The sequence below is a fragment of the Pan paniscus genome, chromosome 9 (assembly GCF_029289425.2).
Source record: "Pan paniscus chromosome 9, NHGRI_mPanPan1-v2.0_pri, whole genome shotgun sequence".
Lineage (NCBI taxonomy): Eukaryota > Metazoa > Chordata > Mammalia > Primates > Hominidae > Pan > Pan paniscus.
In genome coordinates, this window is record NC_073258.2 from 23,846,393 (window position 1) to 23,863,535 (window position 17,143).

The following is a 17,143-nucleotide window of genomic DNA, read 5'->3' on the forward strand; positions in this document are numbered from 1 at the left end:
AGGCATATGGGGAGCCAGGGGAATTGCAATTCTAGTTCAGGTGAAGTTCACATGGGCAGTAATGATAAGGAGAAAAATTAGAAAACTTACAAAAACCTTCACAAGTATTGGGATGTTTGTTATTATAAGTATTATATCCTTAAAAATATCCTACAGTGGTTTTAGCACTAAGCTAGGTGTAGGTAGGATGCAGAAAATTTATACCATAGGGACTTTTAAATTCCATGTTGAAGACAAAAATAATCAGCATACATAAAACAACCAATAGCCTTGTGATATAGGTTATACTTTAAAATATGGGGTAATGCTATAAAATATATAGGTAATTAGGGAAGAAAGTGATTACAGAATATCAAAGAACAGTCATAACAGAATTCTTGGGGCTGATTCGACTTGAAGGATGGAAAGGTTTAGGTATTTTATAGGTATAATAATAAAAGTAAATATTAATATCTAAGATTAATTACTTCATGTTCTGGTACTCTTCTAAGAGCTTGACATTTCTTTACTCACTTTATCCTCAAAACAACTCCACCAGGTAGAAATATTTATGATCTCTATTTAATGGACAAAGAGCCTGTATTTTATATTATGAATGTTCTAAATGTATTTGGTCATATAACCCTTTCCTCTCCTGGGCATCTTATGGATTTGGTTTCTATTATTATAAAACACACTAATTGAAAACTTGAGAATGAATATAAATTCCTATTCTAGGAATTTATAGAAAACCTTATTTACTCAGTATCATTGAATAATGAGCTGTTTCAGATGAGTTTTTTTTTTTCCGTTCTGTGGCAAAAAATGATTGCGTACACTACTTGCTCTATAACTATCAGAATGTTTCTACTATCTTAACTTTGGTGTAAGGATATCCTTCCAATATATGTCTATTTGTCTATTACTTTTATAAAATGTGGTCATTAAAAATGTGAATTACTCAAAACAACTGTTGATTATTGAGTGACATTCTAGTGGTTTATTGAGGTATAGCTGGTTGGTCCCTAAGTTAAATGTTCCCAGTCATAATGTTTTTGACAAACATATTTCTTTTTTACATAGATATTTTGTCTTCTTTCCACATTGTCAAGCTAATCTCTATTTTTTAAAATGACATTTACGAGGTTGCTCTCCTTTCCACTCTGATAAACTAAAGAGTTGGTTATGTGATGTCTCAGACGACAGGACCTCAAAGTCCCAGAAGCCTTTGAGGATAAAAAAGGATTGTGAAGCAGGATTTCACAAGTGCTGGATGACAATTTTGTATTCTGTGAATCGGCCTGGTGGGAGTGCTGAGAAAGGAAGACATGGGTTGGGGACTTTGAGACTTTATTGGAGAGCTGGAACTTGAAGAGTAAGAGTTGGGTAATACACAAGGAAAAGATTAATATGTTCCTCTAAAAAGGTGCTTTGTAGTGTGGTTATGGTTTTAGGGTCCTTTCCTCACTGTGAACCTGACATTTTTTGGAAAACAAGCAACAGGAGAAGCTTTTTGGTTTTCTGAACAAGACCTTGAAGTTTATATGCAAATTGTTCTTCATAAGTTTTAAATGTCTTTTTTCTTTCTTCCTGAATAGCTGGCAGTCTCAACTGAGTGAAAACAGAATGAGAGGGGGCATTTCTAAAAAATAGGTTTTCCTCAGATCCTATTACTTCCTGTGAACTCAGTGCCCCTGGTAGCTTCAGGCAGTAATTTTAGAAGTATGATCCTCAGACCAGCATCATGGGAGTCGCCTGGGAACTTGTTAGAAATGCAAATTCTGTACCACACTCTCTAGACCTTCTGAATCAGCAGCTCTGTGGGTAAGGGCCTAGTGATCTGTGTTTTAATGAGAGCTCTCATTGGTTGATTCTGAAGCTCACTGAATTTTGAAAATACTGCCTTGGGGTTTTCACTGAAAGCCCTCAGAACACTCTGAAACTGTATGCAAGCTTGTGTATACATCTGTGCCTACATCTTCTGGAGGAAATGGAACCATAGTTTTTCCTGGGATCTTGGCCACTGACAATGTGAGAACCACTGTTGAAATACCAGGATCCGGCCTCAATGTTTCCAGTTACCACTCTGACTCTGATTTAACTTATAAGTATTTTCTTCCTGAAGATTTATAATTCAGTCTCAGGGGAGATTCACTGCTTTCCTTTGTCAGTTTCTGAGCACTCCTTGATATTGAATTCCGTGTAGTTTCAGCTTCCTGCCTTTTTGAGGCTCAGTGTGAGCAATTGTTTCATTACAGAAACTCCTGGCTTCAATGTGTTAGAGCCAAAGATCATGTCTAAACAGCAATTCAGAGATCATCATTGATATGGTTTGGCCATGTCCCCACCCAAATCTCATTTTGAATTGTAGCTTCAATAATCCCCATGTGTCATGGGAGGGAACCAGTGGGAGGTAACTGAATCATGGGGGAGGGTTTTCCCTGCTACTCTCATAATATAGAATCAGTCTCACAAGATATGATGGTTTTATAAAGGGCAGTTCCCCTGCACACACTCTATTGCCTGCTGCCATGTAAGAGGTGCCTTTGCTCTTCCTTTGCCTTCGTCATGATGGTGAGGCCTCCCCAGCCATGTGGAACTGTGAGTCAATTAAACCTCTTTTCTTTGTAAATTACCCAGTTTCAGGTATTTCTTTATTAGTGGCATGAAAATGGACTAATACAATTATCTACAATTTCTTTGAAATGAATATTGAATAGTTTTTTGTTCTTACCCTGAGATTACTCAAGCTGCTGTGAGATATTTACCTGTGGGTTTATGAGCAGGGAATATTAAACTGTAGTACTCAGACCAATTAAAGCAGTGTCAGCATAAAATCACTAGTCATTTGTTACAGGAACATTCATTGAGAGGGTCTGGTCAGTGTTAGTTCCTGTACTAAGTCTTAGGCATACAGAGAGGAATATGGCACAGTCTTTCCAGTCTGGAGTGGGGACAGTGGAAGTGGACAAGGATTTGGGGAGATTGTATTGTGGACCAGCTACATCATAAATCAGTAAAAAATAAAAGACTCTAAGAAAAAAGCAACTAACTTCTCACGGAGTGGGGATATTTGGGGATGGCAATGTATATGGTAATCTTTCACAGAAAATATATTTGCACCAGGTCTATTGAATGAGAAGGATTTTTTCCAGGTGAAATGCTCATTAAGGGATCTATTCCAGGATGTGATAGCAGCCTGATTACAGGTGTGGTCATGAAAGGAATCTAATTGTGTTCCAAGGATGGTGAGATTTCCAGTGCAGATGAAGCACGTGCTTCATCCACAAACCCTATATGGGTTTGACTTAGGTGAGGAATAATTAGACCACAGCCTTGCAATAGAGGTGGAGACCAGATTGTGAAGGGTAGTGTGTTCTAAGCTGAGGAGTTGCAAGTTTTGAATTTTATTTCATAATATCAGTGTTATATAATATTGTTGTGAAAATGTGATCATTTGTAAAGAAGTCACAGTTTTTAATATGACATATAATTATGCAAATGTAGTAGTACTTCCCATAAAATTTCAGATACTCTATCATAAGTCTATCAATGTGATTTTCTGCACCTGTTTCTGCTGTTCCTTTTGCTTCAAATGACTTTCTTCTGAAAAAGTGAGGCCCTCAGAATTAGCCAGCTATTGAACATAATCATTATCAAGCAACTACTCTGTGTTAAATTTGTCCTAAAATTCTCATAATGAACCTTCAAGTTTGGTATGACTTCCTGCTTTATAGATAGACAAACTGAAGAACAGTGAGGTCTGAATTTTCTCATTGCCATGTAGTGAGTAGCAATTTCTCAGCTGAGAAATTGTGAAAATGACTGCCTAAAACTCTTTGGGTACACATGTAAGTAAGAGATGGATTCAAATACAAGTTTCTACCAATTCCTAAATATACAATCGTGGCGCAATTGAAACTGGATCATTTTCCTGCTAAAAAAAAATCCTCAAGATAATGAGAGTAGCATTATCAAACTATTCATTTAGCTTCTCTTTGAGGAAGAGACCATGGCAGAGCAAACAGTATGGTGCCATTGTAATAAATGGTCCAGGTAGTGGAAATGCAGAGGAGTGAATAAGTGGCATTATGGGGTAAATGGCCAAGAGTCTATCTACTCCAATAAATTGTAATGGTTTTTAGATAGAGGCATGATTTAATCATTTTATCATTGCCTTTTATAAATATTAAGTATCATTAATATTTGGAGAATCAATGTATAGGTTGTCACGTTGGAGATTGTATTAGTTTGTTTTCACACTGCTGATAAAGACATACCCGAGACTGGGGCAATTCCAAAAGACAGAGGTTTAATGGAGAACTCACAGTTCCACATGGCTGGGGAGGCCTCAAAATCACGGTGGAAGGCAGAAGGCACATCTTACTTCTGAATAGGTGAGAGAGAGAATGAGAGAGAAGTGAAAGCGGAAACCCCTTATAAAACCATCAGTTCTTGTGAGACCTATTCACTACCATGAGAACAGTCTGGGGGAAACCACCTCCATGATTCATTTGTCTCCCACAACATGTGGGAGTTATGGGAGCTACAAGACGAGATTTGGGTAGGGACCCAGAGCCAAACCATATCAGAGATTTACCATCTAGTCTTTGCATAAGGTTGCTGTGTTTGTATTCTACAGAATTGGGAGTCAACCATTGGTTATGAGGTGGGACAAGCCCGGCTTTAAGTTAGGATGCCTGCATTTGTGTCCTGACCAAAGGTTTCTAGTTGTGTGGCCGGCCCAGGGCAAGTTACTTGACCCTTTGTTACTCTTTCTATACCTCTTACACTGGGGTCCTAGCATTGCTAAAAGCATGCTGCTGCATACAAGATAACACAAAAGCAGGAAAGGAATTTTATTGTACTCCATGGTTTCAGGAAAATATGATTTCTATATAAACAATCCTGACTATATTATTAACTAGAAGACAAAAATAATTTTTAAAATAGAAATATAAAACTTCAAATATATTTTATACTAATACGTAACAGGGTTTATGAATATCCAAGATTCCAAGTGAGTGTTCACTCTTTTTGCCATGGAGATACCTTTGGTAGAAATGTTTGAGAAGCAGTGATCATTTAAGTGACTCTCAGTTTGGTTAAGTGGCAATGATGTTGATACAAACATTCTGAGTATTTTGCAAGGACAAATTAGATCATGAATTTGAAATGGTTTTGAAAATTCTAAAGAGTATAATGTATAAGAGTTTACTAAGGTATTGTTATTATGCATAACAAAAAGATAAATCTCTGTTATATCAAAATGTGTTAATTAATCATAACTCAATAAAAGTACCTGGGGTGGCCAGGATAGCAAACCATCTGCAGGTTCTTGAGGAAGATACATGAAAGATACATGAATCTGTTGCTTGTTTCCCCCTATTGTCTTAACCTTCCAAGAGCACGAATTGTGTCTGTTTTATTTGCTGTCATATTCCCAATTCGTACAATGGTGTCTGACACAGCAAATCAACATTTGCTGAAAAGTGAATTTATAAAGAGACTCTCAGTGCAATCATTTTTCTTATTAATGAGTACATTTGCCCCCATCTGTAATTTATCCTAATAAGCTGGGCTCAACCAGGGATGAACTGCCAGAATCTTTTTATTTGTAATCTGGCACTCTGAGTGGCATTAAAGATACCAACGGTATTAAAGATTTTAAAAATGTAATATGAAAGATTGCCAAAGGTGGACACTAAAGTGGTAAGAACAGATTTTAATCCCTAATAAACTATTGCAATAGGGAAGAGGGCCCAATGTAAACAGAAATGAACTTGAATTTGTGCAGAAATGACTGGGTGTTTTAGAGGGTGAATAAAAGAGTAGAAAAAGAGTGAGGCAGGGGCTTGAATGTGAGTCAGGAAAGTGGAATTTACAAAAAGCTGAAAGGGTAGGTTTTTCCCATGAAGCCCATCTGAATTTGTCAAGTGGCACTTAGGGAAGTTAGACTCAACTCCTCCACAGAGACTAGGAGAGGGGTCCTATTTTCAAGTGTTGGCTGAAACAAACAGTAAATGATTTTGGCAGCCTTTACCTTTTCCAGGCAGAAACTTATGGGGTTTGGAATTCCCATCCTAGTGATGTGACCTTGAGTCATTAGAAAAAATGTTAGTGTTTGAGTTCATTGTAGATTCTGGATATTAGCCCTTTGTCAGATGAGTAGGTTGCGAAAATTTTCTCCCATTTTGTAGGTTGCCTGTTCACTCTGATGGTAGTTTCTTTTGCTGTGCAGAAGCTCTTTAGTTTAATTAGATCCCATTTGTCAATTATGGCTTTTGTTGCCATTGTTTTTGGTGTTTTAGACATGAAGTCCTTGCCCATGCCTATGTCCTGAATGGTAATGCCTAGGTTTTCTTCTAGGGTTTTTATGCTTTTAGGTCTAATGTTTAAGTCTTTAATCCATCTTGAATTCATTTTTGTATAAGGCATAAGGAAGGGATCCAGTTTCAGCTTTCTACATATGGCTAGCCAGTTTTCCCAGCACCATTTATTAAATAGGGAATCCTTTCCCCATTGCTTGTTTTTCTTAGGTTTGTCAAAGATCAGATAGTTGTAGACATGAGGCATTATTTCTGAGGGCTCTGTTCTGTTCCATTGATCTATATCTCTGTTTTGGTACCAGTACCATGCTGTTTTGGTTACTGTAGCCTTGTAGTATAGTTTGAAGTCAGGTAGCGTGATGCCTCCAGCTTTGTTCTTTTGGCTTAGGATTGTCTTGGCAATGTGGGCTCTTTTTTGGTTCCATATGAACTTTAAAGTAGTTTTTTCCAATTCTGTGAAGAAAGTCATTGGTAGCTTGATGGGGATGGCATTGAATCTGTAAATTACCTTGGGCAGTATGGCCATTTTCACGATGTTGATTCTTCCTACCCATGAGCATGGAATGTTCTTCCATTTGTTTTTATCCTCTTTTATTTCATTGAGCAGTGGTTTGTAGTTCTCCTTGAAGAGGTCCTTCACATCCCTTGTAAGTTGGATTCCTAGGTATTTTATTCTCTTTGAAGCAATTGTGAATGGGAGTTCACTCATGATTTGGCTCTCTGTTTGTCTGTTATTGGTGTATGAATGCTTGTGATTTTTGAACATTGATTTTGTATCCTGAGACTTTGCTGAAGTTGCTTATCAGCTTAAGGAGATTTTGGACTGAGACAATAGGGTTTTCTACATATACAATCATGTTATCTGCAAACAGGGACAATTTGACTTCCTCTTTTCCTAATTGAATACCCTTTATTTCCTTCTCCTGCCTAATTGCCTTGGCCAGAATTTCCAACACTATGTTGAATAGGAATGGTGAGAGAGGGCATCCCTGTCTTGTGCCAGTTTTCAAAGAGAATGCTTCCAGTTTTTGCCCATTCAGTATGATATTGGCTGTAAGGACATGAACAGACACTTCTCAAAAGAAGACATTTATGCAGCCAAAAAACACATGAAAAAATGCTCACCATCACTGGCCATCAGAGAGATGCAAATCAAAACCACAATGAGATACCATCTCACACCAGTTAGAATGGCAATCATTAAAAAGTCAGCAAACAACAGGTGCTGGAAAGGATGTAGAGAAATAGGAACACTTTTACACTGTTGGTGGGACTGTAAACTAGTTCAACCATTGTGGAAGTCAATGTGGTGATTCCTCAGGGATCTAGAACTAGAAATACCATTCGACCCAGCCATCCCATTACTGGGTATATACCCAAAGGACTATAAATCATGCTGCTTTAAAGACACATGCACACGTATGTTTATTGCGGCACTATTCACAATAGCAAAGACTTGGAACCAACCCAAATGTCCAACAATGATAGACTGGATTAAGAAAATGTGGTACATATACACCATGGAATACTATGCAGCCATAAAAATGATTAGTTCATGTCCTTTGTAGGGGCGTGGATGAAACTGGAAATCATCATTCTCAGTAAACTATCTCAAGAACAAAAAAACCAAACACTGCATATTCTCACTCATAGGTGGGAATTGAACGATGAGAACACATGGACACAGGAAGGGGAACATCACTCTCTGGGGACTGTTGTGGGGTGGGGGGAGTGGGGAGGGATAGCATTAGGAGATATACCTAATGCTAAATGACGAGTTAATGGGTACAGCACACCAGCATGGCACATGTATACATATGTAACTAACCTGCACATTGTGCACATGTACCCTAAAACTTAAAGTATAATAATAATATAAAAAAAGTTAGTGTTTGTTTGAGTCTTTTAATGAGGGTTGGTGAAGGGAGTAGACAAAATCATTTATCAGAGAATCTGCTCAGAGGAGTCTGACTAGTGTTCAGTCATGGATAGGATCTTTGTTAGTGACCTACGTTGGTTTTCCTTGGAAACCAACTTAGTTTGGCTTATATGATTTTACCTCCCTTAGGGTAAGAAACACAGAAAAAAAGACAAATTTAAAATAAAGAGAATTTGATCCTCCAAAGTCTAGAGCAGTGGACTCAAGTCTCCTACTCTGTGCTTCCTTTTCCCTTGTCCCCAGAAAAGTCTTACAGATCTTTTCAGAGAATCTTCCTTTCAAATTAGGGGGCAGCCCCAGAGCTATTTTACCAAACCAGTTGTTTGTTTAGCATTTTATAGAAGAAATATGAAGAGAGGATCAAGATTCAAAGGGATAAAATCTTCCAAGAAAAGACACCATGAGATCAAATAAAGCTTCATTAATTAGCTTGTTTTTCGTCTCTGCAGATGCTGCCCTTCTTGGAATGGTGGTTCAAATTACTGTCCTTGATCAATGTCTTAACTCCCCTACTAGGGCATAGTTTTTGGAAAAGCCTTGACTTCCCCTTAGAAGTTTGGAACTACAATACACAGGGCAGTGAAAGGAAATAATAAATAATATGCATGAAAGGACCTGGAATTCTTAGCTCCTGTAATCTGACCCTCCTATGTTTACATTAAAACCTGGTTTGAGAATTGCTGTATTGACAATGTTTTTAGACCTTTGACTTCTGTGTAAATTGCAGAATGCTTCTTGTAGTGAATGAAATTACTTTGTAACCTCCCTGTGCCTAAGACCTTTCCTTGGCACAGAAGAGAGAAGAAATAATTCCTCATCTGACAACTTGCTTGAGAGAATGATCTGTCAAAATAGAGAGTTAGTTTTGGTTTTCACCTTGGCTGGATTCCCCATGTGTATTTGTCACCGAGGATTACATTGCCAAGGCTTCAGTGCAGACAGGAAAAACATACTTCTTCCTTTGTTGCTTCCTCTCATTGGCACTTGCTTGTAAATACTCATTAAGGGGGAGCAGAAATGTTTCAATAATTATGGAATGTCCAAGAGGACTGTTTAATTCTAAGAAATGCATTTGTTATCCCAAAGCTAGTTCTTTCCTTCACCTCTAACCTGCTCTTATTCTGTCACCACTCATATTCTAACACTTGAATTACAAGCTCAGCCTTACAGAGGTGAAAAGTAATCATATCAAATTGGAAATGGACAAGATCTTAGAAAACATTTTATATAGCTCCTAAATTTTACCAAAGAGAAGCCTGGGGCCATCCAAAAGCAAGGGTTCTTTTTCAACCACAGCTCCACCAACTCTAAACTTAATGTTTATGCATTTCTTATTAGGTGAAAGACACTGTAAAAGCTGCTATGAGAGACATAAAGATAAGACCAGAATCTTACAAATGTGAATGGGTAAGGAAGATAGAAAAGATAGAATGCTTACAGCTAAGCATACAAGAAAACATAAAGCCAACATAGGCAGCATAAAATTAAAATACAGGGAAAGTAATTCTTTTCAGCAAATGATGAAATTTTGTTAAAGACATTAAACAATATAATGGCTATAACAATACAATGCGTATAGCTGGGTATTAGTCATTTAGTAGACTGCAGCAATAATACAAACCACCCTCCTACTCATAAGCAGATATGTAAAAACATATAAATCGTGGGTTGTTGACATCAATACTGTAGCCTCTGTGCAGTAAAACTCTGTTTAAACAGCAAGTATTTCAATATTTATGGATTTTTTATTTATTCTCTCTGCTGGTCAGAACTGTATTGATTTTAAGCAGATTTAATCACTGGTTAAAGAAGTATGACTTGTTCATAGCAGAAAGTAAACCAACTTGATTAATTTAGAAGAAACTTTTCTTCATCTACAGTAAAACACCTAAATTTGTACATCCTATAAATAAAATGTAATTAGTGACCAAAGCAAGTTCATGGAGTGTAAGAAAATTATGTTTTTCAACATGTTTCACTTAACATCAGATTAAGGCTCAGAGAAAGCTTTTAATGTTAACATTTCTGGGTATGGCTAGCCAATGTACTAATCAAAACCATGTGAATTCATGTGAGAATCAGAATTCACGTGGAAATCCTTGGCAAATCGATGAATGTGTGGGCTGGCTGCATCATAAGAGATCAGGAGTGGGGGTGCAGATTTGAGTATATTTGAGTATCTGTCCTGAAGAGATGGGAGAGTGAAATTCATTAAATGAGATTAAATGTATGAGAGAAAAATTATAGAAACAATAGGAACAAGACCAACAATAATAGTGACTAATCATTTTTGAGCAATTATTACATGGCAAGCATATCGTTATGTATTTACCCAAATGATTCTATGGAGTATATTTTTATCTACATTTTTCTACATAATGGGACCAAGACTCAGAGATGTTAGGTAAATTTTTAGAGTCGTACAATTAATAAATTGCAGGGATAGACTGGGACAGAGTTGACTCACTTGTCCCTATGTGACTGGAACTTTCTCAATTTTAGCACTGAAATTCAGCTATCTCAGGAACTCCCTCAGTGCCAGGCAAACTGGTATCCACAGTTTCTGGATTACAAAGGTTAAGCTTTCAACTGGTATGCTATACTTCTTCCACTAAGGAGAAAGAGAAACAAGGACCAGACGTGGAACCTTAGGATATACAAATAATTTTTTTAAATGAGAGACAGCTATAAAGTCAATACTTACAGGGCCATATCTGGCTTCTTTGCCCATTGTATCTCCAGCACTTAGCAGTGTATCTGGCATAGAGTAGATGTTAAATAAATATGCAGGGAATTCATTTATTCATTGATGAGTACTAGTGACTAAATAATGAAGAGATAGTAGGATGAAGAGGGCAATATTATATTCCAGAAGAGTCACAGAGAGAGCTCTTAGACTGAAATAATCAATAACAATATTTGTTATAATACTTTTTAAGCAAGGGTGATGATTTTGCAAACTAGTGGTTATGAGAGACTTCAAGATTTAGCCTTCGAGAAGAGGGTCCCACGGAAGCTTGCACACATTCAGGAGAGAATGAAAATGAGTAAATGGGGATAGTTGCTAATTGTAGATACTAGGAAATAAAATCTGGATCAAGGAAATAGTGAGCCAAAACAGTGTTATATTTTTCGTTTGTCAAAAGAGAGTCTCCTTAATTAAAAGAAAGGGGAAGATTCATTGCAGAGTAAGAAAATTATACACCAAACAAGGGAACACCATAGGAAAGGGTTTCTTCCTGACTCAGGAAAGGTTGGGGCTGGAACAGTGAGTGAAGAGTTAATGCTAAAGGGGTATTGAAAATTCTTCCTAAAAGATACGTAGCAGCATCTCAAATAGATGAAGCTATCGCTAACTTATCTCTTCCTTTAGTCTTTGTCTTTTCAGGCTGAACATCCTGTGTTTTGCCAAAGTGAGATGAGTTTGAGCCCCTCATCACGCTAATGGATCTCTTCTGATGTGTTCTAACTGTGTCAACCTCATTCTTCATAGTCTGTGTGCTAAAGGGAACACAGTATCCAAGTGTGGTATGGCCAGCACATGATAGAACATGGCTGCCACCGCTTAGCCTGGATTTGAAATTTATTGTGCAGGTTAAAGTTTCATTAGCCTTTTATTTTGCAAGTTACATCAGACTTCAGATTTGCTACTTATTTTACTTATTTTGCTAATGTGTAGTGTGCACATTTTCCCCCATAATTTTCCTCTCTGCCACTGTAAAAAAAGCAATACTGCTTTAGCTATTGGAGAGGGATCTGTGCTCCAGTCTGTCCGTCATTAATAAACCCCCAAGCTCTGTTCTCTTTTCTGAGCCACTCATAATGATTTCTAGGTAGGAACACACACACACACAGCTGTATATTCAAACCCTGGGTAAACTTTTGTTTTCTGACACATCACCTCTTTTGAGTTTGAAAATAAGACTAGATGTGTTGTCAAAGTTATTCAAGAAAGAGGAATATGGAGTAATGAAAAAGTTCACTCCTTTGACTTGTTACCAAACTGTTGGTAAAATGTTTCCTTTGATTTCTGAAATCAACCTGTAGAAGTATTAGCTCCTGAGGCAAGTACTAATACAGTGGTTATGCTATTAAAACTTCTGCAGAGCCATTTGGCTTGAAGGGTAGGAAAATTGTTTGCAGCTCGGTTGGGATTGGTTTGATTGCTGCTGTTATAAACATCTCTGAATTATATTTTCTTACATGCCCAAGTAACCTAAAAACCTCACATCAAAGATGAAAGCAGATTGACTTGGCACAACTAGATTATTTTAAAGAGCAAAACTGAGTACAGTAATAACAGCTTTCAGAAATTGTGAAAATGTTAATGCAAGAAAATTAGTTCTAATGCAAGCTTAGCCATGGAATTTTATTGAAAAAAATTTCATTCGAGCATGAAGCATTTAAATAATGAATTTATAAGAAGAAACACAGAGAGATCACAGCCAGCCATTATTTACAATAAGAAAAACAAGTACATTCTAATGATAATAGATTTGAGTACGAAATACTCAAATACTTCGTCTAATTTTTCTTTCATTGCCTGTTTGTCATTGGGAGGCCTGTCTGATGATTTGGGTAAGTCTCACGGGTGAATAACTTTGTGTTTGCTCAGCAGAGAACAACAGTTGCAATATGTAAATAGGGTGCCTCTTCCCGTTGGCTGCCTTGGGATATGTATAATAGATTAAGTTGGCTTTGTGCAGAGCAAACAGGTCTGTATTACTAAGAATATGAATAATGTTGGTTTCCATAATTGCTAACATCTGGCTTTCCATAAATCTGCTAAATTGCATGGAAGCAGAATTAGATTTCTGTGTCATAAGTAAAGCAATTACATGGAACTCTGTAGGCAATATGGTCCTATATTCAACTGTGAAAACTTTTCATTCTGGAGAAGTGAAAGCAAATCCTGGTTTTGCGCCCTGCTTTTATTGTGCACAATAGGTATGTTTATCTTTATGCTCAGCCTTCTTAATTTATGAGAGAAAATCACTACCAATATATTTGCAACTTTGTAAATGCAAAATAACCAAATATTTTAAAAGCATAATATAGCTGGGCATTAGTTGTCAATGTAGATATTTTTTAGAGAAAGCCATAAATTACCAACCCTTTTGTAGCCACTGGTGGTGGATGGGTTGAAATTATACTTCCAGACAATTTCCGGAGCCATTTGTTAATGCTTCCTCTGCCCTTGTTCTCAAGCATTTGACAGAAAATCAAAGTTTTTTCCTGGGAAGGGGCAGGGCATTGCCCCTTCTTCAATGTGGTTGCTAATTTGCTGCAGTTTTTCTACTTTAAATTAGACCCAAGGGCCTTCACAGATGAGAACTCAGCAACAAAATGTGTTCCCTGAAGGGCAGGGTTGTGATATGCCTTATGCTTGTTGAACACTCTAGAGACCGAGTTTTGGCAAAGTAGGCATTATAATAGTCTCAGTCTGTGGATTTCCTAAGAAAGTTAAATGGAATAAATACATTGAATATCCATATAGTGTTCTGTTATACTCGGCACTGGGAAGAGAAAGAAAAATAAAATTTAGTGTCTGCCCTCAATGAGCTCACTCTCTCTGGAGGTAGACAAATTAAACATGTAACTCCTGAGAGAGGAATGCAGGATAGAATTGTGTATAAGGTACAGAGAAAGCAAAAAATCTGTAGTGACTGTCTTGCCATATAAGAGATGGTGAGGCTTAACCTGAATTTTTAAGACTGCGTAGGAGTGAAAGTAGTACAGGAAGGAAAGTGCTTATCAATTAATTGATTGATACCTCACCTCATTCCCTATAGGACAAGAAAAAGTAGAGAAAGAGAGAGAGTACTCTCATAATAAAAGAAAGCATGTTCTAAGACACAGTTGTTTCATAGGAAACAATATGGCCTCTTTGTGGATCTCCCATTGCTTTTTTAAAAAAATCAGTTGACAAATACATTTTATATATATTTATGGTGTACAACATGATGTTTTGAAATAGGAATACATTCTGGAATGGCTAAATAATCAAGCTACATAATATATATATTACCTTATACACTTACTTTTTTGTGACAAAAATATTCTCAATTTTCAAGAATACAATACCTTGTTATTAACTACAGTCATCATATTTGACAATAGAGCTTCTTGAATTTATTCCTTCTATTTAACTGAAATTTTGTATTCACTGCTTTTGAATGAAAAGGGAGGGGACAAGAGATAACAATTGCAGTATTAGATGGCATTTATATGCTATGCTGGGTTTAAAATTTTTGGAAGACCATACATTGGGTGGGTATAGTGTATATAGAAGATAAATGAGAGAAAAACAAAGTAACATGTCAAAGAATATATAACTGTTACGTGTAAAATGACTAATACATGGTAAGCACTCAACTAAAAAGTAAGAGCTTGGTTTCAAACATTGGTCACCAGACTCCCACATTTAAAACTCCTTTTAGTTGAGAAGAATAAGAGAATTGAAAGAAGATTGAAGAGATAAGAGAGGCTATATGAAAGGAGCACCATATGTTCAAATAGAAATACACTGAGAATGGGATGGGCATGACTAGTAACAGTGAGGAGATATAGCGAGGCTTGATTTTAGTTGACTTGCCATACAGGCATCATAATTTGGGATCTTTTCTATAATTTTCAAAGGAGAAATCATTGTTCACTATAATGAAATGTCTTGACTAAAGCTAAAATTGGTAAGACAAAGCCAAAAATTAGATCTTGGAAAAAAGTAACTTCTAGAAATATTATTAGAATTTCTCAATGTCATCTGCTTTGTATTGCACCATGTGCAAAGAAACTTGTGCATAGCAGGTAAACCAAAACCAAGTAGACTAGTAGACACTTATTCAATGGCCTCAGACATTAAGTATCAGTACTTCTACAAATGAGTAGAAGTTACTCGGTAGTATATTTCATCTCAATTTAAGGGAGACATTTCCAAAAGAGTTATCCAAAGGTGGAGTCAGGTATTTTGCAAGGTAATGGATTGCCTTTTGGGGAAGGACTTAAGCCAGGGTTGGACAGGTTTGTGTTTGAGATGTTGTTAAGGTCGCTCAAGCTTTAAATGTCAGAATCGGCCGACTGGATTTATGTTTTTATTCCATTGTTGGCTGTCAATAAAGAGCAGGACAATATATTTATGTCTTTCATCAGCATCCATCCATATAGCTATTATTTTTTATGCACGGGCAAATATTCTGCTGGCCATAAGGATAGTAAGACTTTGACTATAAAAGGCACCTATCAAGAATTGTTCCCACTTCCTTCAACTTTGGTGGTAGGATCTAGGAGCAATCTGATTGTCTCAAGGTTGCCCAAATTGCCCACTTGTTCCTACTCAGTGGTTAATACATTCACATCTTTTCTAAAAGACTCAGATCTCCCTGGTGGTGTGTGCATACTGTTAATGAATTAACAGTGTTTATGGCCTCTGGATGAAATCATTCTTAAGAATATCCTAAAATAACTTGCTAACTGCTACTGGATATTTTAGTAATTAGAGTCTGGGAGCTAGCTGTAGATTTGGGTCTCAGATCAGCCACTTACTAGCTCTATGACAGTGGTCATGTTATTTAAGTTATGAACCTCAGCTTCATTATTTGCAGAATAGGAATAAGGACAGATCTCCCACACAGAGCAGAACTGACTTGCAGTGTAAATGAGATAATACATGTGAACAGGTTGGCAGTACCTAGCAAAAGATAAATGGTCAATGATGTTAGTCAATGCTACTGTAAATGATGGTTGTTTGTTCTCTAAGTTCCCTTGGCTAGATTCTAAGCTTCTGTACTTCCTATATTGCAGACATTGATGAATGTGCCTTAAGAACTCACACCTGTTGGAACGATTCTGCCTGCATCAACCTGGCAGGGGGCTTTGACTGTCTCTGCCCCTCTGGGCCCTCCTGCTCTGGTGACTGTCCTCATGAAGGGGGGCTGAAGCACAATGGCCAGGTGTGGACCTTGAAAGAAGACAGGTGTTCTGTCTGCTCCTGCAAGGTGAGGATGATGTGGTGCAGCAGAAATTGAAACTGTTCTTTCTCTTCTTCCCTCACTTTTCTGCCTCCCCACCTCTCTCCCTCTTGCTGTTGACTGTAGTTCCTGAACAGGCTTCTCCTGTTCTTATCTACATTACAGCTAATGATGATGCTAAGGGGTAGGGAAACCTGCTTTGAATTGATTGTGTTCTTAGTGGAAAGTGAGGTATGAGATTGAGAAGGAACTGCAGGGAAGGAGAAGCAGGGTAGAAAAGCCAATGATAGTCCTCCCACTGAAAGCCTACAGTGCCTTTAAGGTTGGTTGGGTGAGAGTTTTAATGAGCCCTCATCCCACGCTTATACAAACTTGCTGATTAAAACTACTCTTTGCCTAAAATAACCACCTGCATGAACTTGCTCACTTTATGACATCATCTAGAAAAGCAAGGCCAACAGACTTGCATCCAGTGCTGAGACAGGTGGATTTTCATTTTGAACAAATGATAATGATAGTATGAGGCCTCTTAGAAATTGATGTCTTCTTTGTTATTCTCAGTGCTGGGCCATTCCTTATATGAAGTTGTTTGAAAGTGAGCTTAATGCTTATGAAAATAAAATTCTGTCATCATTTGGTTTTGCTTTATGCTTTGCAAAATGGGTCTATTAAGCTGTTTGATCTCTTTGTGCTTTATTTCTTCTTTTATTGATCTTGCCTATTTATTTTCCTTTGTTATTGCTCTACTGTAGCTATTGCCTGGTATGTCTATGTCTGTTGGGATGGGACTATTTAATCTTGAGCTTTATCGGCATGGGAACCAAGATAAATTACTTGCTTAGTAGCCTCTTAGCCAAGTCTCCTGATAAATTCCCAGTCTGCTGAAACAGAGCTGAAATGAGCCTTAAGAAATCATCCAGTTCATCCAC

The 17,143-nt window shown here is 37.3% G+C and overlaps 1 protein-coding gene across 2 annotated transcripts in view; it reads left to right on the plus strand.

Moving 5' to 3' along the window:
• Positions 1-17,143, plus strand: part of NELL1 (neural EGFL like 1) — a 903,683-nt gene that overhangs the window by 872,339 nt on the left and 14,201 nt on the right. For both annotated transcript variants that reach the window (XM_003830453.5, XM_003830454.6), the window contains one exon: positions 16,048-16,241. In XM_003830453.5, the coding sequence (XP_003830501.3) occupies positions 16,048-16,241 (194 nt within the window). The remainder of the gene's footprint in view (positions 1-16,047; positions 16,242-17,143) is intronic.